This window comes from Chelonia mydas, chromosome 13 (genome assembly GCF_015237465.2).
Source record: "Chelonia mydas isolate rCheMyd1 chromosome 13, rCheMyd1.pri.v2, whole genome shotgun sequence".
Lineage (NCBI taxonomy): Eukaryota > Metazoa > Chordata > Testudines > Cheloniidae > Chelonia > Chelonia mydas.
In genome coordinates, this window is record NC_051253.2 from 2,152,572 (window position 1) to 2,178,860 (window position 26,289).

The window sequence follows — 26,289 nt, forward strand, 5'->3', positions numbered from 1 at the left end:
CCCTCCACCAATTCACAGTCTCCTCATGGAGAGGCGGCTTAGCCCTCCAGCCTTTCCAAAAATCCTCCCGCTCTGAAAGCAAACAGGAATCCAAACAAACAAGGCCTTTTGCTGCAGTGGTTTCTGCCCACCACCTCCAGGTAGCAGAACAGAAGTAAAGGGCAGCCTAGTCCCTCTACCTCTAGTTGCAGGCCCAGGGCCATGTGGAGCCACACAACTATCTACTCCAGCCTCAGTATTCTGCTTCACCCCTCCCCCAGGCTACTTCCTATCCTGTTCATCTGCTTTCTCAGCTGCCTTTCAGCCAAGAACCCTAGCACAGACCTCAGTCCTGAACCCTGTAAAGCTCTCCCTACACTACTGTCCCTAAATCTCTCTCTCCAGCTTGGAGAAAAGGACTTGCCTTTAATTTCCTGTTTCCCCCTTCTCAGCAATCCTTGCTTTCAGCCTACAGACTGCAGCTCAGACTCAGGATCTGGGAGGAAAATAGGCCAAACTCAGAGCTAAGGCCTGAATTTCCCTTAAAGGAGTTGCTTGCCCCATGACAGTTTAAAAACAGTGGATCTCTCCCAGTAGCTGGGATTTCACCCTTGTGCTCCCATAGAAGGAATATATCTCTGCAACTTCGTATTCCAAATATTGTAGCCATCTCTTCCTCACAAATAAGTGTTTACCTTAGAAAAAAGTAGTGTAAAACTCTACTTAGAGAAGCAATGTGGTCTAGTCAGCACTGAGAATGGGGCTGGGACCTAGGAACTCTTGACTGCTAATCCTGCAGCTCTGTCACTGAATCACTGTGTGGCTTTGGGAAAGTTGCCTGTTCTCTCTGCCTCAGTTTCCCCCTGGGTATAAAATACTTGCCTTTCTCATCTGGCTGTGAGGATTAGTTGGTTAATACACCCAGTCTGTTCCCATTGAAATCAGTGGGGGTCTAGCTATAAGTGCAGGATTGGGCTCAGCGTTTGTATAGTGGTTTGAAAATACAAAGTGATATACAAGTGCTTATTAGGTGCAGTAGGGGGGGAAATACGATGAAAATTTTAGCAACAAATTTTTTCTGTTTTCCAACCAGCTCTAGAGATGATCAGAAAATATTCTTAGAAAAAATATTTTCAGGGAAAAACGGGAAAAGAACAAAAATGTCGTGAACATTTTTTCATATTTTTGATGATCTCTGATTATTGCTGTATGGCTGATGCCAAATGATCTTCTTTCTCTCTCTCTCTCACCTTAATGTTGGCCCGTATGCCTCAGGCACACACTGTGTCCAATGCGCTGTAGACTAGAAGGAAGAGTGAAGTTCTAGGGAGCTAGAACTTCTCGCTCATAGCAGCATCAGTAGAGGGAGCCTGCTGTGATTTAGCATATCCCCTGCAAAAGCTGCTTTTATCCTACACCTAAATACCACAAGGAGTGAACTTCCTAAAGCCCCAGAAAAGTCTAAATATAGAAAGAAAAGGAGTACTTGTGGCACCTTAGAGACTAACAAATTTATTTGAGCATAAGCTTTTGTGAGCTACAGCTCACTTCATCGGATGCATTCCATTTTGAACATAAGCTTTTGTACTCCTTTTCTTTTTGCGAATACAGACTAACAGGGCTACTACTCTGAAACCTAAATATAGAAGTCAGTCAAGGACCAGCTTCCCATAAATGCACAAGTACCAGGAACAGTTTCTTTGTCAAAAGTTCCAAGAGTTCATAGTGAAACGGTATCCCTTTCATTACTCTGAAACCTGTCATTATGAGAGGAGGGTGTGAAGAAGTAATAATTGTCAAGCTGGACTTGTTCACCCTTGCACTCTACATTTCAGCTAGTCACATACCTCCCCAGTGTCAGGATGCAAATAACAGATTCGGGGATCTGAGTTTGAAGTCAGGTGGAGCAGTTTGCATTCAAGGTGTAGAACACTGAGGGCACACCAGGCAGGCTTTGCGGAGTTAATTCTGCTGTCCAGATTTGACAGGACTGGATTCTGCACCATAAATTGCAACTCCTTCTCTGGGTGGTAGCTTGGCTTGTAAATGTTTCTCAATAAATTCCCAATTCCAGGTGCTGACAGGCAGTTTTTCTCTAAAGGACAGTGATTGAAAAATAAAATAAAACTTGTAGGGAATAATAATAAAAAAAAAACCCAACTAAGAGAGAAGCAAAAATTCCTGAGATTAAGTGTATAACATCATGCTTAATAACTCCAAAACAGGTGTTTGACAGAATCCCTTTACATGGGCCAGACAGAACCACTGGGAGTTTGCAGTAAGGAGTGACAGACTGTTGACTGGTAGACACAGAGCACCTCCACGTGTGGGATGGGGGAGGGTAAGGAGTATGGAAACAGCATTTCTCACTATGGGGTCAGGACTCAACTCAGGGAACTCAATTTCAGGTCAATTCAATAGCACTTAATTAGAAAGTTATACAAATGTAACCAAAAGACAGAAGGTCAGTGACATGTGACACACCACATGGCAATACCCCACCCCACTATGAGACAGCAGGAACTCAAGCAGTTAGAATGACAGAGCTGGCCCCCTCCCAATATGGGGCAAAGGGAGTGCTTAGAGCGAGAGGGACAGAGACAAGCCCTTTTGCAGTATGTGAGGAAGATACAGAGACAGGAGAGATGGAAACTAATGAACGCTGGTAGAGGGTCCGCTGTATGGACAGAAAATAAGAGTTCTGCCATTATCAGGCAGCGTTTCATTGGCAGGAAGTGGCTTTTTATTGACAGGAAGTTAAATTCAGCTGGTATCAGCCCTTAGTCTGAAGGCCAGGAGAGCATTTATCTTTAGTCAAACAGAGCAAACAGGGAAGCACCAAGTCCCGTCCCCCCCGCCACACACCAGGATAAGCCTCTTGTACATTCGGGCTAATGTTGTCCCTCCCCAAAATTTGCTACTTTTCCATGGAGAGCTAGGGGAGAGTTCACTTCCAGGTCCTCAGAATGGAGCAGGCAGCTCTTCCTAACAGGCAGGGATTCTTCCTTCTGGCCTATGTGGGGTTCACAGCTTCAGGTCCCAGTACTGCTTTTGAGCCATGTCAGAGAGGTGCCAAGTATCCTCAACCCATTGACTTTAAAGGGAGTTGAGAGTACGTGGTACCTTGCAGGACTGGGTCCTTTGCTTGCAACTCAGATTAACTGGAGTCAGGGGTGGAGTTGGGCTGGATGCACTTGCTGATGGATCGTTAGTGGTCCACAACACAAAGCCCACCACTCATAATTTGGTCTCTTTCAGAGATGCTCTGAGACTGGATTCATTCAGCATGGAGAAGGGAGTGTCTGGTTACTTCTGGAGGGGGTGGTAACTTGCACTGGGTCAGGGTAGAGGTCACTGGCATGGCAGCATAGAGGGGATCAGATGGCAGCTGGCTGCATTAGACACATCACTTTGAGGAAAGACAACAAGCTTTACTTTTCAATGCTGCTCCTTCCTCTAAAGCAATGGTTCCCAAACGGGGGTTCGCAGAACGTTACAGGGGCTTCTCCGGAAAAATTTCACTCATGGCAGCCAGAGGACCCTGGGCACTGGAGGCAGCAGGTGGGACCCGGTTGCAGGGCAGACAGCCCGAGCCCCAGGGAGAGCGGGGCCGGGCAGTTGGGGTTGGCAGCCCAAGCCCTGCCCCCCGTCAGCGGGGGAGCTGGCCGCCCGAACCCCAGTGCTCTGCGTGGGGCTGGATGCCTGAGCCTCAGGGAGAGCGGGGCCAGGCAGTTGGGGCGGTCAGTGGGGTCCAGCAGCAGGAGCCCCACAGAGCGCAGAGGAAATTTATACTGAAATCCCTGGAAATATTCATTTTTAGGAGGGGGTTCACGAGATTTCATAATTTAGTGAAAGGGGTTCGCAGGCTGTTAAAGTTTGGGAACCACTGCTCTAAAGTTTATGCTACACATATCTCTGATTACAGTGGTCATCACACAGTGGACCACTGATGGACCATCAATGGTTGCAGAGCCCTCCAGTGATGACCCAAGTCATAATGGGGATTAGTGTGTTGGAAGGGGACATAGGCACATGTGAGGATGTGGCCTGCTGAATGAAAAGAGTGGGTTTAATGAGCTATATTGATAGAAACACTGTAATAGGTGGGAGAGAGTGCTGGACAAGAGGATGAAGATTCCAACCATAATGAGGAGTAGATCTGAGGTTTAATGGTCAGCGAGAGGCAGCAGACATCTGTACGACAGAGGAGGATTCAGATCTGAATTGAGAGGCATGTGAGAGATATGACAGGCAGCGAGCAGGGTGGCACCAGGCCTTTGTAGGATGGAGTGGGGTGTTTGGAGCTATAATAAAGGAGGGATGATAGACAGGTGGGCAACAAACAGGAGAAGTCACATCCCTTGTAAGGAGTGAGTGGGTGGCACCAGGCTTGTGCATGATGGCGTGTGTGTCTAGGGAGGGGATAAAGGACAGGTGGGATAAATGTATGGTTGCGGCAGGTGTGCATGGGATGGGAGGGATTTTGAATGTGTAATAGGAGCTGGACACGAGGCAGGGCAAACGCTGTGGCAGCCACTCATTCTCATCCCCCACCCAATGCGGATGCACATGGGCCAGGGGATCCCTCCCTGTCCCATGAAAAGGACCCCTGTGTCTTTAACACCCTCCTCCCTGCCCCCTCGCTGCCAGCCCCTAGTCGCTGAGCTTTCCCCCTGCACTGACAGCTGGTATCTAATTACTGTGTGAGAATGAAAAGTCAGGCTGTCCCAGCTCGAGGGAGCGCGGATTAACGTCTCCTGCAGAATACACTTCCTCTGCCGGGTTACCATGGTTACCCTCATTACCTGCCTGAGGAAGAGGCGCTGGTGGTTCCAACAGGGCTTTTAAACTCGGGCCTGGGGAGGCCAGGGGGTGAGAGGCCAGGGCTGGGGGGCGAAGGGAGGGTCCTTTCCTTTCTGTGCAACCTTAGTGCTGAGAGGAGTCCGGGTCATACCCTGCTGCACGCAGCCAACTGAGCAGATGTCACCGAGGCAGCCTCTGTATTCTGTCAACAGTCATTAACACTCGCGAGGGAAGGCGCCCAGCCTTGAGCTGGGCGGTTCAGGCACCAAGCCCTGGCAGCAGGCCACTCTGGCTGCCTGCAGAGGGAGGGCGGGGAGCGTGGTGTGGTTATTAGAGAGGAACAAGGGCCGGGGTGGGATGGAGGCTGACTCAGATGCTCTGCCGCTATTATGTAGATCCATAGGCCAGGTTGCCGGCCCCAGCCGGGGCGCAGGGTCCTAGGCAGCAGGGTTCTAGCACCGTGCCCCAAGCCTATGTGGGCAGTGAGTCACCCCTCCCCCAGCCTGGGAACTGCTGCGCCAGGCAGGCTGCAGAGTTGGCTGCAGTCCGCATGGTGCACAGGGAAAATCCCTGCCCAGAGGGGCGAGGACATGGGTCCCGTGAGGGGGAGAGGGAGAGGAGGCGTGGGGCTCATGAGTGGGGAGAGGAGAGGGACATGGCCCCCTGAGAGGTAGAGAGGGCACAGGCCTCATGAGCGGGGGGAGAAGGAGAGGAGCACAGGTCCTGTAAGACGGGAGAGGGAGCTCTAGCTCCATAAGGGTGAGAGAAGGAGAAAGGGCCCAGGGCTCAAGAAAGGGAAGAGAGGGCTTGGGTGCAAAGGCACAGGAGAAAAAGTACATGGTCCCCGTGGGGGGAGAGCGGGAACAGACATGGGCCCAGTGAGTGAAGAGAGAGGGAGCGGAGGCATGGCCCTGTGAAGGGGAAAGGAGCATAGGTCTAGAAGAGAAGAGGGGGCACCGAAAGGGCTGCCACCGGTCCAGGTTCTCCAAGGATCAGTCCTTTTATGAGGTAGCTGTCCTGGGAAATCTTTAAGGGTGCTCAGTGCATGCTGCCAGCTGGCCAGTTTTATGGGCTCAGGATCATCCCGGATGTCCCATTTTTTTGTACCTCAGCGGTGGCAACCCTAAGCCCTGGTCCCAGGAGTGGGAGAGAGCGGGAGAAAGGGCATGGGCCTCAGGAGGGGCAGGAGAGGGCTTGGGTGCAAATGTACAGGCCCTGTGAAGAGCGAGAAGGGGCCTGGGCCTGGTGAGAGGGTTGAGAAGGGGAAGTGCACAGCCCTGTGAAGGGAAGGGGGCACTGGCCCTATGAAGGGGAGAGGGAGGGAGAAAGGGTGGGCCTCAGAAGGGGAGAGGGAAGGCTTGGGGGCAAAGGCATGGGCCCTGCAAGAAGGACAGGGAGAAAGAGCACACAGGTCCCATGAGGGGGAAGATGGGCCCTGGGCCCTAAGTTGGGGGAGAGAAGATATGGGTGCAATGGCAGGGGCCTTGTGTGGAGAGTGTGTTAGAAGAGAGCACGGGCCCCATGAATGGGAGAGAGGATAAGGATGCAAGATCACAGACCCTGTGTGAGGGAAGATAAGGGTTGCCAACTTTCATGATTTTATTTCGAGTTTTGCAATATTTGGTGTTTTCTAAAGTTTCACACGATTGCATCATTCCTGACGTAAAACTTATGAATTTCCCCTTATTCAAAATGGCTGCCACTTCCTGTTACTTTCAAGGGGTAGGGTTGCCAAGGATTGGCCTGGAGTCTCCAGGAATTAAAGATTATGTCATGGAAAAAACGTCCAGGAATATGTCCAACCAAAACTGGCAACCCTATCAAGGGGGCTGAAGCCAAACTGCCCTCATGGTCCCCACCTTCCTCATGATTTTTAAGTCAGTGTCATGCTATTATGGGGGCCTGGCTCATGGTTTTGAACACTTGTGGCGAGCAATAATGGGGGGTGAAGGGAAGAGAGGAGGTGGCTGCAGGCCCTGTCAGGGGTGGTTTATTGAGGTGTTTGTAGGGCACACCTCCCCTTGAACCTGGTAAGAACCTTGTATGTCATGTCTGTTTGTGCTTTTCACATTGTGCAGTTTCTTTGTCCCGTTGCTGTAATTATCCCCATTTTGACCCTGCACTGAGGATTGCTGGTCTGCACACAGCCTCAGTTTTTAAGTATATTAGGAACAAAACGGTATTGGTGCATTACTAGATGGAAAGGGTAGAATTATCAATAATAATAATACAGAAAAGGCAGAAGTGTTAAATACATATTTCTGTTCTGATCTGGGGAGAAAACAAATGTCATAATATCATATAACAACATTCTTTCCAGCTACTGAAAGTTAAGACATATTAAAATCAGCAGGTCTACAACGTGCATCCAAGAGTTTTAAAAGAGCTGGCTGAGGAGCTCACTGGACCATTAGAATCATAGAATGTTGGTTTTCAGTAATTCTTGGAACACTGGGGAAGTTTCAGGAGACTATAAGAAAGATGATGTTGTGCCAATATTTACAAAGGATAAACAGGATGACCTGGGGAATTACAGGCTTGTTAGCCTGCCATCGATCCTGGGCAAGATAATGGAGTGGCTGATACAGAACTCAATTAATTATATGACCCTCCTTTTATTTTTTATTAATGCCAGTCAACCTTGGTTTATGGAAAATAGATCCTGTCAAACTAACTTGATATTTTTTTGATGAGATTACAAGTTTGGTTGATAAAGGTAATAGTGTTGATATAATATACATGTCAAACTTTTGTAAAGCATTTGACTTGGTACCACATGACATTCTGATGAAAAAGCTAGTGTGATACAAAATTACAATGGCACACATTAAATAGATTAAAAGGTGGCTAAGGGATAGGTCTCAAAATCAAAATTGGGGGGTGCCTGAATAATGCAGAGGACAGGTGCTGATACTGAAATCCAGATGGCTTGGTAAGCTGGACGCAAGCAAACCATATGCATTTTAATATGGCTAAATGTAAATGTACACATCTAGGAACAAAGAATGATGGGACTCTATCCTGGGAAGCAGTGACTCTGAAAAAGATTTGGGGGTCATGGTGGATAATCAGCTGAACACGAGCTCCCTGTGCATCCCTGTGGCCAAAACGGCCAATGTGAGCTTTGGAGGCATAAATAAGGGAATCTGTAGTAGAAATAGAGATATTTTACCTCTGTATTTGGCACTGGTATGACCACTGCTGGAATCCTGTGTGCAGTTTTGGTGTCCATAACACAAGAAGAATGTTGATCAGAAGAGAGCCACAAAAATGATCAAAGGATTAGAAAACCTGCCTTTATAGTGATAGAGTCAAGGAGCTCAATCTATTTAGTTTAACAAAGAGAAGGTTAAGGGATAACTGATTACAGCCTATGAGTATCTATCTGGGGAACAAATATTTAATAATGGGCTCTTCAGTCTAACAGAGAGAATTATAAAACGATCCAATGGCTGGAAGTTGAAGCTAGACAAATTCAGACTGAAAATAAGGACAGTATACATTTTTAACAGAGTAAATAACCATTGGGACAACTTACTAAGAGTTGAAAGGATTCTCCATCTCTGACAATTTTTAGATCAAGATTGGATGTTTTTCTAAAAGATCTGGCTCTAGGTATTATTTTGAGGAAGTGTTATGGCCTATGTTTTACAGGAGGTCAGACTAGATCAGGGATAATCTATTTTTTTGTCAAGGTCCAAATTTCTTGGTCAAGCAATAGTCCAGGTCCAGACTCCAGAGAAAATAATAATTAAAGAAATAATGATAATAAGTAAATAAAAAGATTTCAGCGTCCTTTCAAAAGTATCTGGCTGTCTGGATTTAGCCTGCGGTCCGCCTATTGACTGCCCCTGGACTAGATGATCACTATGGTCCATTCAGGTCCTGGAATCTACAAATCCATATTGAATATAACCTTTATTAGAAGGCCATCTCCATTGAACAAGTGATTTTTGACAGTCCCTTGAGTGGTTGCTTAAGAACAGGGCTCATTTTTTGAATATAGTAAATGTGTACACAAGACAATAAAAAAATAGATGTGCAACTCTATGCATAATTTGCATGTGTAATTACTGTGACTGCACATGCAGAATGGGTATCCAAAAGAGGAGCTGTGGGTCATTTACGTGCACAAGTGCCCAACTTGCATGTGCATTCACAATCTTTTCATATGCAAATTGGGCTTACATGCTTAACCTTTTGGAAATCAGGCCCATAATACCATCTAAGTGCATGTGTATATATACACACACATATATACAATAATTCTGTTTTCTTAAGCAGAAGGCTGAATGTTCTCTCAAGGAGCCTGACTCCTAGAATAAACTAGCCTTACTTTTACACTAGACTAGATATCCCTACCATCTCCCATCAATGCGCCTGGCTCTGGTTCTGTTTGATGGAGCGACATTAGCAGCTGCTGGGTACTGAAGGATGCTGCTTCTTTTCTTGGCAAACCTTGCCACTGTGAGTTGACACCATTTGTGCCAGCAAGATAAGCGGTACAGTGCTCACCACGTTTTCCACCCTCACCAGTCTCTCGCCATTGCCATGTGGCAGGATTACAGCCTCATGTTCTTCAGCACATCCTAACACACAAAGAGCGGTGATGGTCCTGCTAGTGCTCAGCTGCTGTGTGTGAGAGAGTGATCTTGGAAAGGTCAGCGCAGGGTAGGAAGGTGATTCAGTTTTGTTCTTCAGGGACCTCATCCTGGCATCACAGTAAAAGCTGGCCCTGCTAATTGGTCTGAGTCTGGGGGGGTTGCATCTGTTTAGTATCCCCCGGCCCCAGAAGGGTGGGTATCATGTGCAAATCCAAAGAGCTTCTTCTGCCTATTCCCAGCCTAGTGAGATTGCTCTAAATTATGAAAATGGAAATTTTCAGTTGTTTAAAATTCCACTCCGGACTCTTCCCTTGTTTTTGTTCTTGGTCCATTTTCACTGGAAGCTTTAGTAGCACAGCAGCAGCAGCCGCCGCCACTGCCCTGGCTCCGATAGGAACCTCCCTGGAGCGCTGTTTAATTTATCCCCCCATATCCTATGTGCTCAGGGCAGCTCAGGGTTGGAACATTGTGCCTGTCCCCCCCTCCAACCACATTAGCCCGCGGCCCATCTCATCACCCCTGTCACCCATCACTGATACTAACTCAACGTGCCTGTGCTGTTGTAGGGGGCAGATGGACTGTCGGAGCCTGAGGGCATCTCTCTGAAACGCGTTGCTGTGGTGGAAGATTTCTTTGACATCATCTACTCGATGCATGTGGAGAGCTCAGCAGAGCCAGGCAAAGCACCCAAACATGCTGGGCAGAAGAAAACCTATCGAGCGGTGAGACTTCCTCCGGCATTTCTCAGACAGCCGGGGGCACGGACGCAAAGGGGAAAGGCCTCCTGCGTGAGAATGAGGAATGGGTCTGAGGTGGGGGAGAGTGGGCACAAGGGAAAGGGCTGTGTATGCGCACTCGTGTGCAGTGTGAAAGAATGGTATAATGGCACAGCAGCTGTGTTGAGGACACAGGAAAGGTGTGGGGGTAGTGGCACAAGCGTACAGTGGCAGGGAAGGGCACAGCTAAACAACAAATAAACGCAACTCCACACATAATCAGAAAGGCTTTGACCCTTACTGACCTTGGAGCACTACTCAGGTGAGAGGGGATGTTTATCCACCCCTGTGTCTCCTGCTCTATGCCATCTGCCTCTCTTCCCCCCTCAGTTGCAGAGAAGCATCGCTGAAGAAAAGGGTACAGCTAGAGCTTGGGAGTTTGCTCTTTTTTTCCCAGCTCTGATTTGCTGAGTGGCCTTGGGTAAACCATGTTAACTCTGTCTCAGTTTCCTCATCTGCAAAACTGAGGCAGTGACAGTCACCTACGAGTGGGACATTTCGTAAAGTGCTGCCTAGAGAACAGAGCGCCACGTTTCTGTCTATGCAGCCTGAAGGCTTAGACCAGGAATGAATTTGTCCAGAAGTGTGTTTAGCAAAGGTTAATATTTCTCCTTCCTCTCCATATTCTTTCAACACAAGTATGTGTGTCCTGTTTCTTTTACATGGAGCATGGAATTCACTCTCCAAGTTCCTGCTGGTGTGTTGAATCCTGGAGGCCTGAGGACCTGGCCACTTGGAAAATTCCTTCTTTGTTAGGACTGGCCATGCAGCAGCAGCAGCTTGTTCTCTGCTGTATGCACCCTTCAGGCTCATGCTTGAGACTCCACTAGGCTGTACATGCTGCCCTGGTCCCTGCAATGAGCTTGCCTTCTGCTTGGGATCATGCAGGGCTCTGCATGCTACTTGAGTCCCCACAGGGATACAGGCTGCTGAGTATGCTCTTGTCCCCTGCTCCAGACTGCAGGCTCCACAGGGCTCTGCACACCCCTTGAGTGCCTATGGTGGAGCCCAGTCCCTCTACAGGACCTGTGTGCTGCTGGAGCCCCTACTGAGGAGCAGAGAGCTCTGTGTATATCTCACGTCCCCATTGCTTGTGTCCCTGCAGTAGAGCAGGGCCTGCAGCGTGATTGTATGCAGTGATGCTCTCTGGCTGGAGGCAGATGACCTCTCTGTCATTAAGGAGGGCAACTCCACCAGAATGATTGTAATTCAGAAACTTTCTGCTCATTTCCACAGCAGACCGCTCTGACCCTCCCCTAATTCCTTCAATTCAGCTCTCTGGAGTACTAATCTGTGCACTGCACAGCCTCAGGGGACCAGGCTGAATACGTCTGTTTTCCCAGGCCTGCTAACAGCAGTCAGATAGCTCCATGCTCCACCCCTCAGATTCCCTCCTGAGCTGAGATCATCATATTAACAGTGTGTATCCCCTTCTGACCTGGCAGGACTCGACTGTCTGTCCTCCCTTGTGCCCCATCACGCTGCCCTAGAATTCATTTGCTGCCAGGTTTGGAATGTGAAATACTTTATATTAAATATAGCTTCAGATCCTGGTGGCTTGATACACAAAGGGGTTCTGTCTGGATGGGCAACTCCAGAAGACTCAGTGTGTCCCCTGCTATTTCTCTCTCTCCACCATCTCTAATCAGAGAGTCACTGGAGAGTTTGCCCTTGTCCATGACCTCCAGAGAGAGGCAATCAGAAAGGGAATTTGGATGGGAGATAACTCATCAAGAAAGCTGTCTGCTCTGCAGAGCATCAAATCAGCTGAGAAATAACAATTGTATCACTAAAATTAGCTGAAATTTGCAGCAGACACCATGAGAGGTGGGAACTGGTCATAGTCCTACAGGCATGGCTAAGGGGCAGTTCACAGTACACTTCAGATACTCATGTTTTCCAGCAGCATTCTTCATGTGCCTGAATTTTAGTCCTTTTGTGGAGAGTTCCTGATGACTGAATTTCTAACAGACCCCTTGAAAACCAAAGACACTTATTCAGCCATAAAAGATATGGTGAGATTGGTCTTTGTCTAGAGAGATTGAAGGCAAATCCCATGCGATCCAGGCTCTGTGTCCCCAGTTTGAAGCTTTGGGACAAGATCCCTGTCTGAACTTTCCATCCATCTGCTATTAGCATGCGTCCAAAACTGGGGTTATGCTGCCACTTAGTGGAGATAAATGTGTCTCTTCCCCATGATAACTTTAGCTTGCAGAAATCCAAAATATCAACCAAAATACTGCCCCCTTTGCTCTAAGAGACTTTTTTCTCTTTTTCAAGATGTTCACACTTCACCCATCTCACCTTACCTAAGGGATATAAAATGTTTGGATTTTTAAGGTATTTGCAGTGTTGTTGGAGCTGTGTTGGTCCCAGAATATTATCTTTTATTGAACCAACTTCTGTTGGTGGAAGAGACACACTTTCGAGCTTACACAGAGCTCTTCAGGTCGGACCTTGTCTTTCACCAACAGAAGTTGGTCCAGTAAAAGATATCACCTCATCTACCTTGTCTCTATGGCTTTTTAAGTGTTTTCCATTTTCCTTAGCAAAACAAAATGGAAGGAGTGTTTCCATTGATTAGAGCATGAGACCAGGAGCCAGGACTTCCTGGGTTCTCTTCTGGACTCCTGTACTCCCTTGCTAGGATACATCACTTGGACCAAACAGTGAAGGTCATTAATCCTTTGAACAAAGTCCCCAGGGAGGTGGTGGATTCTCCATCTCTTGCTATCTTCACATCAAGATTGGATGCCTTTATGGAAAAGATGCTCTAGTCAAACAGAAGTTATTGGGCTCAATACAGGGGTAACTTGGTGAAACTCTTTGGCCTGTGTTATCCAGAAGGTCAGACTAGATAATCTAATGGTTTCTTCTGGCCTTAAAAATCTATCAAAAGGTTCAAATATAAATTTTCAGAGGAGCTGAGCCACCTGCTGCAGCTCAGAGTAGTGGGTGCCCAGCTTCACAATCAGGCTGCATATTTGGGTGCCTAAATATGCATATAGGTGCTTAACTTTAGGCATCAAAGTTTGACCTTAGCCTTTCTGTACCCTTGTTTCCTTATCTGTAAAACAGGGGTAACTCATACCTACCTCAGAGGTATTGAGAAATTGAATTCATTAATATTTGTAAGTGTCTTCTGTTTCCTCAATAAAATGTGTCATTGAAATACAAAACGTTAATAGAAGATTTTCAGTGTGGAAAAGACAGAACTTCCCCTAAAAAGAGTAATGGATTCTTCCAATTACCAGTATAATGGTAATTAACAATGCTAACAGAACAAGAACCTCAGAGACCTCACTCTCACTGAGTTTAAGAACTTACAGCTACACTGTTCTCAGCCTTTCCTATAGGTGTAATTATAGGAGATGGCATAGGAGTGTCAGCTGTATGAGAAGTCTAGAGGTCTGTTCTTGTCATCTGAGGTCGCTATTGGCCTTATCCTATGATATGCAGAGCACCTCCTGAGAGGTGCTGTGCTCCACCAGTAACCATTATGGCGATAAGGACACACTGTGCACTTCATAGGCTAGGGCCTTAAAGGAGTATCTCACTCTGAGTTAATACTGTTCTTTCCTATGCTGAGCAAGGTGAAGTGGGTCAAGGCCTGTGATCACTCATGTCCTTTGGTTCTGTGTGTTAAGCAGTCTCTCTTATCGAGGATACACAGACATCTCATTGTTTTCCCAGATTGCAGAGACCTATGCTTTCCTTCCAAGAGAAGCTGTGACCAGGTTCCTGATGAGTTGCACTGAGTGCCAGAAGAGGATGCATTTTAACTCCAATGGACTGGAGCCCAAAGGTAAACGCAAATGAGTTCTGCTAGCACAGGCAACTCTAGGCCAGGGGTTCTCAAGCTTCATTGCACCGTGAACCCCTTCTGACAACAAAAGTTACTACATGACGCCAGGGGGAGGACCGAAGCCTGAACCCTGACGCCCCATGGGGGGTGGGCAAAGCCAAAGCCCTCAGGCTTCATCTTGGGCCCCAGGTGGCGGGGCTTGGGCTTTGGCTTTGACCACAGGCCCCAGGAAGTCTAACTAACAGCCCTGACGACCGCATTAAAAAGGGACTCAACTTTGGGATTCCAATCCACAGTTTGAAAACTGCTACTCTAGGCATTTCACATTGAAATGCTGTCATTGACTGGATATCGGGACGTGGTGTGGTTAGCAATGGTATTTCTTTTCCAAAAGAATGTCATTACCTATATTATTGATAATACATTAATATATTAAAACTGAACAGTAAGTTGTTTTTGCACAATTCTTTCATTTTTTATGCTGTTTGGTTTTGTTTTTTGCCTTTTCTCAAATTGGACAAGGACAATAGACTAGTCAGTTTCATTTTTTTTTCTGGTCAGTTTCACTTTCTGGTTCTCCTGTACTAGCACCATGCCCTAATGTTTGGTCAAAAACACTGCAGATATTTCTGTTGGTTTTAGATTTTGCAAAGGCCTTCTCCTCCCCGCCTCAAAACTTATATTTCTGAGCAAGTTTGATCTTAAATTTCCCCTTTAAACTATTGGTTACATAATGAAAGATAATGAATAAGTTTGAATAACTGAAGTTTCTGATAATGAAGTAATTTGCAGTACTTAATAGACATGCAGGTTGTGACCCTATTTTGGATAACAGAGTGTTTGGATAATCAAGATTATGCTACGTCAGAGTATACACCAAATTATCACCACAACTCCGGTATTTAGTTTCATTATCCTTCCTTTAAACTCCAAGAACTGATAGGTTTACAAAGACAGAAACAACACATACCACTGGACAAAATTCTCTGCTGGTGTAAAAGGAAAAAATGCCACTGAAGTCAGTGTTTATAATATTTGTTATAGTGAGTTGTAAACTTTTATTTTGTGTTACCAAGTACAAAACAAAACTGTCTCAGGGAGGTTTTCTTGAACAAAAATAATTAAACACAACCCATAATACAGAGAATTAAAACATTTTAAAAATGTTAAGGCAAATGTGATGTATTTGGCAACTCTCATCAAGCAGAGAAACAAAATAAAATGAACAGAGTGCCCTACACCAGGAAATTTCTCCTATTAAATACCAACTCCCACCAGTTAACTCCTGCGAGCAGACTTATGGACAGCCTTAGAGGTTCCAATTAAATGGATTATGTGTGCCATTTATTCATAGCTAGTTATTGAAAGGCATTGCGGTGAGGTATTTTTTAGAAATTGTCCCAAATAAGCATGTGACATTTATTAGCCTATGCTTCATTACTACAGCATATTCCCATGTTGCTGATTAAAGAATCAGGCCTGGATGCGCAAAGGTTCTTAGGTGCCTAGAAAAAAAATCACAGGAACAAACTGCGATTCACAAAGCCTGAGTTAGGCACCTAGGCTCCCTATACAATGAATGGGGAGAGAGGTGCTTTCGACTGTCATTCATGAAAGCCAGTATGCTAGTCAGGAAGCTGCCTAAGCTAGACAAGGGGAGATACCAACTTAGCGGTGTACACTAAACACCACCCCTCTCTCAGAGATAGGCACCTAAGTCTTGACTTCAGGGATGCACTTATCTCTGCTAGCAATTGTCAACTGGAAACCCTCTTTGGAGTTAGGTGCTTTTGCTAGAGGTCAGGGTTTGGGGGAGGCAAGAGCTCCCTCATCACTTTTAGCCCAGTGGTAGGGTATTGACCTAGGATGCGGAAGACCCCCAGTTCAAATTCCCTCTCCACCCAAGGGGGAACAGGGATTTGAACAGGGATCTGCCAGCTCTCAGGAGAGTGCTCTGACCATTGGGCTATAGGATAGTCTGATAAGGGGTCCCCTAGACCCAATTCACAGCACTTGAATAACATCTAGCACCAACAGAGCTGTCTGTCCCACCACTGAGATAGGCCATGACCCTGTTCTTCCAAGCCCTTAATGGAATGGGACTTGGCTATTTCAGATACTGCGTTATTGTCCCTGATCTCCTGAAACAGCTGTGTTTCCCACAGGCAGTGCAGCTGTACAGGCTCAGATTCTGGCCAGACAGCACTGGGTGCTACACACCCTCAGTAACTGAACCCAGCTATGGAACTCGTGGTCAGAAGAGACTAGACTGAGCCAAAGCCTGACTGTCTTGATCAAAGTGTAACAGAGACCTTTTCAATAAAGCCTTCCCTCAAAATCAATGCTCTTCAAAAATAAACCAAGCAGACAAAAAAATCTTTCACACTGCTCCTCAATCAGGAGGGGCAGAAAGAGACAAATGCCTTTCTGTTCTGAGCTTTTCTCCTCTTTAATTTTGTGCAGTGCACAGAGCCTACCTAGAAACCTATAAAAGACAGATGGAATAGATTAACTCTTATCAAGAACTTTGGCTAATTCCACTGATATTTATTTATGTGGAAATTTATTTGGAATAGATCACATTGGCATTTGGTGAAAGATCACACACCCACATATAAAATGTAACTCAGTAGGGTGAAAAAATCTGAACCCTCCCTTCCAGTCCTCATCTCCATCATTTATCAAACAAATCTCACCTCACTGCATTCCAGATCAGAAAAATCCCTAAGTAAATTGGTCTTGTGCTGAACTCTGCAGGGCACCAATGTGATGCATGAAAACAAATGGTCTTGCTTATAGGAAGCTTAGAACAACACTGGGCCTCATCATAATCTCAGTGATGCTGGTGTAAAAAAGTAACTCTGCTGGAGCTACACAGATGTGGAATTAGGATCAGTCCAGTTCCAGTCTAAACAATTCTGCCTGTGTTATATATAGTTTCCGGACATGGTGGGGAGTTAGTGTATTTTTCTCTTTATAAAAATATTAAGACAGTATTTTACAATAATGGCATAAACCAGTGCAGCAGCCCCCTAGTAGGATTCAGGATGCAGGACTATAAAATGTGGAGTCCCTGCAGGGCTTTTTAAAAAAAGGTTTCCCTTATCTTTTATTACTAGATACTTTGGCTTGGGGAGAAAAAAAAAAAATCTTTGTTTTTATAGGGCCAGATTCTTATGAGTCACAGTGAAGTAAATGCACAGGAAATGTATTGAAGTTAATGGCATGATTCCAGATTCACACCAGTGTAACTGAAGGCAGAATCTGACTGTCAGAGTTCATCTGCTCCTGCTCCTTATTCGCTATTTGATGACATCATCCCCCATTTGTGGAACTGCATTAATTACTTCAGCACCCAATTGTGATGGGAAAGATGGAAGCCTGGCGGGAAGCAGGGAACAAGCTATGAGAAGTAGTGTTTGCCACCAGGCTCTGCAGGGGCAGAGAGCCTCATGAGAAGCCACTACCGGTCATCAAAGCAGGGATCCTTGAGGGTCAGCTGATGTCACCTTGCTCGCCTTAAGCCCCGAATAGCAAGAATCTTTGGAAGGAGGCTACTGTTAATCTCTTCTCCCACTCTGATCGTATAGGTTCTTGGATAAAAGCCACTGCAGACACACCCTCCACCCTCCCCGACTCACGCTACTGAGATATTCTGAGGATATCACTTTGTGCTCCTCAAACTGCTACCCCACCTGGTCAGACAGCAGAGGTCTTCAAGGTCCAGCTGCTTTCAGGCTGCTTCCTCTTACCAGCGGCAGAGGTCTTTGGAGGGCAGAGTGTTTGTCATTATCAGCTCACTTCCTCTGTATACATTAGTTAGGGGAGAGAGATCCCTAGAATACCAATAAACCTTCTGCACGTACAGTCCTTGGGGGAACCCCAGAAACCAGCCCTCTGAGAACGAAGAGCAGATTAATCCTAGACTGCTGCTGACATGTTATAAGGAGTGAGCATAGAGTGCTTATTAATGAAGGGCTATATTCATTTATCTGAATATCTAAAGTAACTGAGTTTCAGAGGGGTAGCTGTGTTAGTCTGTATCAGCAAAAACAAGGAGTTCTTGTGGCACCTTAGAGACTAACAAATTTGTTTGGGCATAAGCTTTCATGGGCTAAAACCCACTTTATCAGATGCATGGAGTGAAAAATACAGTAAGCAGGTATAAATATACAGCACATGAAAAGATGTGAGTTGCCTTGCCAAGTGGGGGGTGGTCAGTGCTAACAAGGCCAATTCAATCAGGGTGGATGTGGCCCATTCCCAACAGTTGAGGTTCAGCTTCTTTTGATTCCAGTGAAACAAAGGCAGAAAGAGTGTCATAATGACAGAAACACCCCAATATTTGTATGGTGACCTTTTACAGAAAGTTAAAGCTATTATTTTTTGTTTTAATATTTTAAACAGAGAGATGGTAGAAGACAACCAAAGCAACATACTGAAAAAAAAACCCCACCATATAGTAGTAGTGCTATGGAAGGTATAATCATAGACGCTAGACGATGAAAAGACCCTTAAGGCCACTTAGTCCATCCCCCTTACAATGCAGGAGTGCTTCGTCCAGACTAGTTTTAAAGGTCCCAGGGTGATGGCACTTGAACTGCATCTCCTGGAGACTAACAGACCTTTCTGTCTCCTCCTGATCGCCTCCATTTTCTGTTAGTAAGAATTTCATCCCATTGCTCTTACTCATACCATCATAGCTGGGATTCTGCCAAAGCATAGGGAGTCCCCACCTCTGGGCACTACACCTTACGCATCGCCACATAGGATGGGGTAGGAGGAGGAGTGGAAGACAAGCCCAGGTATGTTCAGATCCACTAACCATTGATCCCTGCAGAGCAGAAATGCAAGAGCGGCAAAGGCTACCTCTGCCTCTGGGCTTCAGCAGTGGATATGAAGCATCCTAGAGGGAGAGATTTTTCTCTTTTCATCTCACACAGACCCACCCTTGCTCATGCTTGGGGCAGTGGGAAAAGAGGATATGGCCCAAATATGACAACACTCTGTCACAGGGTGCTCTACTCACTGTTGGGTGGTGCCCCCTTCTGGCAGTTCTGGGATTAGCGCCACCCGGTTCAGTGCCCCCTTTCTGGTCTTCCACCCTTGCAGCTCTCCTCTCGCTCACAGAGTCGCAGTACAGCTGCTTCGTGACTCCGCCCTCTGGCTGGGTTACACCATGATTTCCCCTTCCCAGGGAGTCTTTCAAAGTCCTTCTGCACCAGCAGCATGAGGCTGCCCTGTGTCATGCCCACAGTGACTCCAGCAGTCTTCCTGTTCACTGCCCCTAGCAATGCCACTGTGCAGTGGATGGTGGGAGAACCCAGGCCTGCCATCAGCTCTGGGTTCCAGTCCAGGGCCCTATAGCAAGCAGCTGGTCAGGGACTTCACCAATCTTACTGCTCTTGCCCCTGGATGGCTGCCTACCATGCTCCTTGAAGCTTCTTTTTCATCAGCCCCCTCTCCCTTAGGCCTACTACGTAAACCCTTCCTCGCTTAGCTTTGTTTCCCTTCCTTCTCCCTTGCTTCAGGGAGAGAGACTGCCTCTCACACTGTTTCCAGCCTCATGGCTTTATAGACACCCCCTCACAGGTGAGCTTCCTTCTAATTAGCGGCCTCCATTCAGCCTACATCTTCTGTGTTTGCAGCTTAATTGGCTGATTGGGCCTACCTGACCTCATTCAACTGTGTGGGGACTGTACCCCATCACACCAGCTCTATAGCTACTGCAAACCCATAGTGCATGCATCTCTCACTCTGTGCATGAGCCCTCTTTTCTTAAAACTGGATTCATAACACGGGACTGCTCTTGGGAAGACAAAAACCACTAGCCATAGGGTACACCAAGATATTATGGCCACATACACAGATGAAAATGCAGTGTATCCTTCTTCCCTGAAGAAGTCACTGCTCTTTTCCACCTGTCCTCTTAGATTCTTTCTTTTCTTCTACAATCAGGTCTTGCCATGATATTGAGAGGCTACAAGCTCAGACTTGCTGGGTGCTCTTTCTAAATGTCCTTTGCCAGGTCCAGCTCATGCTCTGGAGCAAGTGTCAGCTTCCAAGTTCTGTCACCAAGTGCTAGGAAATAGTATTTTGCAGGAACATCAGTCAGGTGCCTGATCATATTACCGCATAGACCCCACTGTGATCATAGTTTTCATTGTTTCATTAATGCTGCTTGAGACTGCCTGATCTCAGCACAGCTTTTAACCTGCAGATTTATTTATTTGAATCTTACGATGCTCTGAATTAGTTTTAGTCCCATTTGGCAAAGACATGATATGTGTCCCTGGGAGCTTTCTCCCCTTTCCTGCAACCAGTTTGTAGGAGTGCCTTCTGCACTGGGTTGTTAGCAGTTTTTGTTTCACTAGTTAACATTATCCCACATAGGATAGTGGGTTATTTTGTGTGCTTTTGACGTGCAGGCAAGGAAGTATTAATTAATCTATTGACCAAAGCCAGGGAAAGAGAAGGGCAACATCCAGCCATCCAAAAGAAAGAAAATGAAGATACAGTATTTTATTAACAATGGACTTTGGGACAATGGCTATTCCACTATGGCCCACTGGCTGCTCTCGGGTCAGTTGGCTGCTGCCCTGAATGCATTCTTGAAGTTTTGTCTATTTCTCTTATCTGGGGCTAGTTCCACAGAGGGGAAGCAGCAGGGGTGGGAAGCAGTGGAGTGGGAGCGGGGGCGGGGCCTGGGACGGAGCAGGGGTCAAGCATCCCCTGGGAACTCAGGAAGTCGATGCCTATGGCCTAGCGGACAAGGGAGAGATGATATAAGGTCTAGAAAATAATTAAGAGTTTGCTTTACAGTGGACTCTACTTGACTGGCTGGAAATACTGTTTGCTTGAGTGGTCTGAATCTGTCTTCCTGATGATCACTAAGTCTCCATGTGGATGTATAGAAAGCTGTCAATAGGGACAGTTTAAGAAAATAAATAAATAAAAAGATTATTTTAATTATCTCATTGAAACACAATCTCCCTCACAAGAGGGAGATACTTCCAAAACTGCCTTAACATTCCCCCAAAATGAAGGAGTATCCATGACAATGGGTGCGACTTTCATAGAATCATAGAATATCAGGGTTGGAAGGGACCTCAGGAGGTCATCTAGTCCAACTCCCTGCTCAAAGCAGGACCAATCCCCAACTAAATCAACCCAGCCAGGGCTTTGTCAAGCCTGACCTTAAAAATATCTAAGGAAGGAGATTCCATCACCTCCCTAGGTAACGCATTCCAGTGTTTCACCACCCTCATAGTGAAAAAGTTTTTCCTAATATCCAACCTAAACCTCCCCCACTGCAACTTGAGACCATTACTCCTTGTTCTGTCATCAGCTACCACTGAGAACAGTCTAGATCCATCCTCTTTGGAACCCCCTTTCAGGTAGTTGAAAGCAGCTATCAAATCCCCCCTCATTCTTCTCTTCCGCAGACTAAACAATCCCAGTTCCCTCAGCCTCTCCTCATAAGTCAGGTGTTCCAGTCCCCTAATCATTTTTGTTGCCCTCCGCTGGACTCTTTCCAATTTCTCCACATCCTTCTTGTAGTGTGGGGCCCAAAACTGGACTCAGTACTCCAGATGAGGCCTCACCAATGTTGAATAGAGGGGAACGATCACATCCCTCGATCTGCTGGCAATGCCCCTACTTATACATCCCAAAATGCCACTGGCCTTCTTGGCAACAAGGACACACTGTTGACTCATATCCAGCTTCTCGTCCACTGTAACCCCTCGGTCCTTTTCTGCAGAATTGCTGCCGAGCCATTCGGTCCCTAGTCTGTAGCCGTGCATGGGATTCTTCCGTCCTAAGTGCAGGACTCTGCGCTTGTCCTTGTTGAATCTCATCAGATTTCTTTTGGCCCAATCCTTTAATTTGTCTAGGGCCCTCTGTATCCTATCCCTACCCTCCAGCATATCTACCTCTCCTCCCAGTTTAGTGACTTTGCAGCACTACAACTGGCTGGAAAAAGCTGGTTGTTTGTGAAACTCTCTCTGTGTTCCATTTGGACAGAGGTGGTTTTGAGCCTTCTGGCAGGGTTTGATGTTTCATTCTGCGTTTAATGTTTAGTCACCCAAACTAAAAATGTTACATTGTGTGTAACCATTTCCACACAGGATGGTTCATTGCAATGAAAGGGAATTCCTGTCAGGGTGGGGCGTTTATGCAGCGTGTAGTACTGTGGGCCTAAATATGGAATGGGGGCTTTGGGGGTGACTGCAATTCAGATATTAAATAATGCTGATGGTAGTACAGTGTCAGGTCCGTGCTGCAATGCTCCCACATCTAAAAGCAGCTTTCCTTTTGTTTTTACTTCAGAAAATGAGCCACCCTCCTCTTTGGTCTCTGGAATCATTGACTACAACATGCCTCTCACCTCCACCTATCTGAAGCAAATGAAGCTGCGGGTCATGAATTCACAGGAGCAGGTGAGTTGCTCTCTTCCTGACTAACAGAGTGTCTTACTCCAAGAGGTGCTGAGAGGCACCAGGTGCAGAGCAGATTTCTGTTCAGACTGAAGGGGTAGGGTGAATGGCTGATGCTTGGCAGCTCAAAGTAGTGATGGCCAGATTTTCACAGGAACAGTTTTGCACATGTCTAGCTTGTGTGCACATGCAGGTTGCAGACAGTGTTGCTGTGTGTAGGTTGCATGCACACAACGTTTTGTTTTTGAAAGTCTGTCTCTAAAAATCCATGCAAGGTTTTTGCCAAAAGGGCACGGAGGAGAGGAACAGAAATGTATTCAGTGCAGTTATTGTTCATTACTATCTGCATGTTCTTTAGACATATGGTGGTTTTAAGTGAATTTAATATAAAAATATCCATGATGAAGAGGAATGTATTTCTCTGCCACCTTCCAAACTGCTGAAGGGCTTTAGCAGATCGGGACTGATCCCTAGGCTTTGCTTCTGTTGCTCGGGTGTTCTCTTTTCATGAGTTGTTCGGCATCTTGCTGGAGAGCCAGCTCCAGTCACTTCTTTCTTGTCTCCAGCTGGGAAGAGGCTCAGCTGTTTGGTGACAATATTATGCCTCTGGATTTTGATTTGGGAATGGAGGGGTAGACTGCCACATGATTATACCTAGACCGTGGAATTTTCCAATGTTCTGCAGCTGCAGAATTTGCCAGGGGATCCTCAATGCACCATGGAAACAGACTATAAAAAGAATACACTTTACTGACTCCCCACAATGTTCCATTGCTGGCACTTCAGAAATCAAGTGTCAGATTTTCTTCCCAGCAAATAGAGGTTGGAGTCTGATCCCCTTTTGTTTTTCTCTCTACCTCCCTGTTACCACCAGGAGCTGAGGAGGTGTGTGTGTGTGTGTTGTAGCAAACAGGAGGCATTGGTAAATTGTTAACCTGAACGGTGAAGTTGAAGTCCATGGATGGTTGTTATCTGATGGCAGCCTAAAGAGAGAACTCAGTGCAGGGGTGTAAAGTGCCAGATCGCAGTTATTTGCAGGGACTTAGGAAATAGATGTTGAATCTTTTCACTGGGTCAGTGGAAAAAACACCTTCCCCTGGGGCTAAGTTACATGTTGGAGGATGCACTTCGGCATAGCTTTTCCTTGCATATGCTGGACACCCGAGTTTAACAGCCTCTGTGCAGTGGGTAATATTAGAGTTTTAGAACTGTGAAAAACTGGGGAGTTCTAATGATTTTGCCATCAGTTGTGGAGTCTGATGCTGTAGAATTATGGACAGCTCTACATCTTCACCAGCCTAAAACCTCTTTTCCTCAGAAACTGGCTCTGAACATCATGAGAAAATTGGATTCTAAACTGGATCAGTTCAAGGGGCTAGATGGCTCACGGGATCAGTAGCAAAACAAAGAATCTGATCACTGGTTTTATGTCCATCCTTGGATGGGGTGACCAAAAGTTGTTAACACTTGCTGACTGTTCAGTGGCTTATGTGAAATGAGTTTGGTGGGTCTCAGTCCACAAAAACTCCCACCATAATCGGCATTTTTTACTGCAAGGCTATGGACCAAATGGGTCATGGAGACTGAGCTCCTATCTCAACACAGGAAGAGGTCCTTTCACGTCAGGGGCGAGGCATATTAGCAGGGTTGTGTGGGAGGTTTGCCTAATCACTGCTTGTGCTTTACCTGTTCTGTGAAAGAGATGACTTCACCTGGTCTCTAAAACTCAATTCACTAAAAATATGAGATGAATCTTAACCAAAATCCCGGATCCAAGTCATAAATATGGATCTGAATTTCCAGATTGAATTTACCTCTACAATGAGCCAAACCCAAATACCCTGGAAGTCAGTAGAATTTGGGGTAGGACCTGAGTTTTGAACTCTGGAGTTCAGGAGTGTTTGTGTCTGGAATTTTTTCTCCATAAATTACAGCAATAGCAAGTGTGTGTCCTCAAAGTTCTGTTCTTGAACCTGTCAGTAAAAAGATGTATAGGAAATGTACTGCTACCAAGAAATGCATTTGCATCTGGCTAACTGAGCCTAGAAAACAGTCCAATGTGGGGAGTAGAAAGCTGCAAACAAGATGGCTGCTGCTGGGGCAGACCAATACCCAGAGCTATTTGATTTTACTAACTGAATCTATTTCTCTTTCTGAAACTAACCCTCTCCCTGGCTCCCCAGCTCAGGAGTAGAAGGTGATTGGAGATAAGAACAAAAAAATAAACTAATTAGCTGATAACAGCAGAAGGTTCTTAGGTGCCATATTCCATTATCCTGGTCCTGAGCTCGGACTTGCAAACAGAGGTACCTTGAAACGACAGCACCATAAGGAAACTATTAGAATAATTATGTTCATAGACATACAAAGTCAAATACATCAGAGACTTCACTGGAGGGGAGATTACGAGTTATCACCATGAGGACACGGGCAGGTGGAGAGGAGCCTGATAAGTTACTAGTTCATGAGAGAAAAGAGGCAAGATTCTCTCAGCACTGCCCAGGAAACAGGGAACAGCAACACAGGCATAACAAGAAGAACATTGTAATGTATGCTGTGCACTTCGGAAGCAATTGTTATCTGAGGCTCTCACAGCGCTATACAAGGATTACATTAATTAAACCTTACAACACCACCGTAACATAGGTAAGCATTATTATCTCTATTTTACAGATGGGTGAAATGATGCATAGAGATGTTAAGGGTCTGAATTTCAGAGTTACTGGGCACCTGCATCTCCAGTTGAAGTTCACAAGGTTCTTCGCTATTGCCAATTTAATCTTCTGTGGAAGACACTCCGATAGTACTTTGACGGGCTGCCATATGAACTCCTAAGACAGACAGGTAGACAGTTGATGTCAATGGAAGCTGGAGGTACTCAGCACCTCTGAAAATGGCTCTAAATGACTTGCCCAAGGTCACACATCAAGTCAGTGACAGAACTGGGAACAGATTCCAGGAATCCTGGCTCTCCCATCATGGTTAAAACCACTTCAAAAAATTCCTTTGTTAGTAGAAAGATACGTCCAAATGATTATACTGAATATCTGTCAGTAAAGAGTCCTCAAGCCTGGTTCCAGTCATGGATAATGTACTAGGTTCTTTTTAAAGCAGGACATACTAGCCAAATCCTGCCCTCACTTGCACCCATGCAGTCCCCCTGAAGTCAGGCCAGGCAGGGCCCACTGTAAATAGGATCTACAATATTTGGAAATATAACCTACACCTCTGAAAGCTTGAGGCGATTGTGGCCGTAGCTGGGGGGCAGGGTGGGGCAAAGGGGAGCCTGCTGTACCTGGGGGTGGGAGTCGAGGAGGTGTGGGGCAGAGGGTAGTGTGTCAAGGCAGGGGTCAGGAGAGGTTGGGTGGTAGGAAGGAGCGCACCACTCGGGGTAGGGAGGATGGGGCTTGAGGGAGCATGCCGTAGTGGAAAGAAGACATGAATGTTACTCTACTTTAGCTGTGATGCATCTGGACGTGATGGATCAAGAGCACATATTAAAGGAAACAAACAGGAAATCAGGTACCGATACAGTAATGTTCTCCTCTGCCTGACCTTATCCCAGTGGTTCAGAGCAGGAGAAAGGTGTTAACCAGTATTAGGTTAGACCTTATGGAACTGATGCTACACCTCAGTTTCCCAAAAAGCGTCATATTGTTTATAATAGAACTTTCATCTTTTCCGGATATGGAATCAGCCAGACAAAGATTAAAGAGGATCATTTTGCTCAGGATGGAAAGAGTGGAAAAAGTGACAGAGGGGCAATCTGTTAAAATGGCCTAATCTCCCTGGATCCCTCCTGCCTGGGGCTGAACCAAATGTTTGTGTATTATCCATTCTAATCTTACATTTGTAACTTATCCATGCCATTTCTGCTATGTGAA

The 26,289-nt window shown here is 46.1% G+C and overlaps 1 protein-coding gene across 1 annotated transcript in view; it reads left to right on the plus strand.

The window, feature by feature from the left end:
* The window catches only part of NOL4L (nucleolar protein 4 like), a 97,562-nt gene that overhangs the window by 12,094 nt on the left and 59,179 nt on the right, over window positions 1-26,289 (plus strand). Inside the window, exons 2-4 of the mRNA XM_037915659.2 lie at window positions 9,953-10,108; window positions 13,856-13,967; window positions 22,299-22,408. Of these exons, the coding sequence (XP_037771587.1) occupies window positions 9,953-10,108; window positions 13,856-13,967; window positions 22,299-22,408 (378 nt within the window). The remainder of the gene's footprint in view (window positions 1-9,952; window positions 10,109-13,855; window positions 13,968-22,298; window positions 22,409-26,289) is intronic.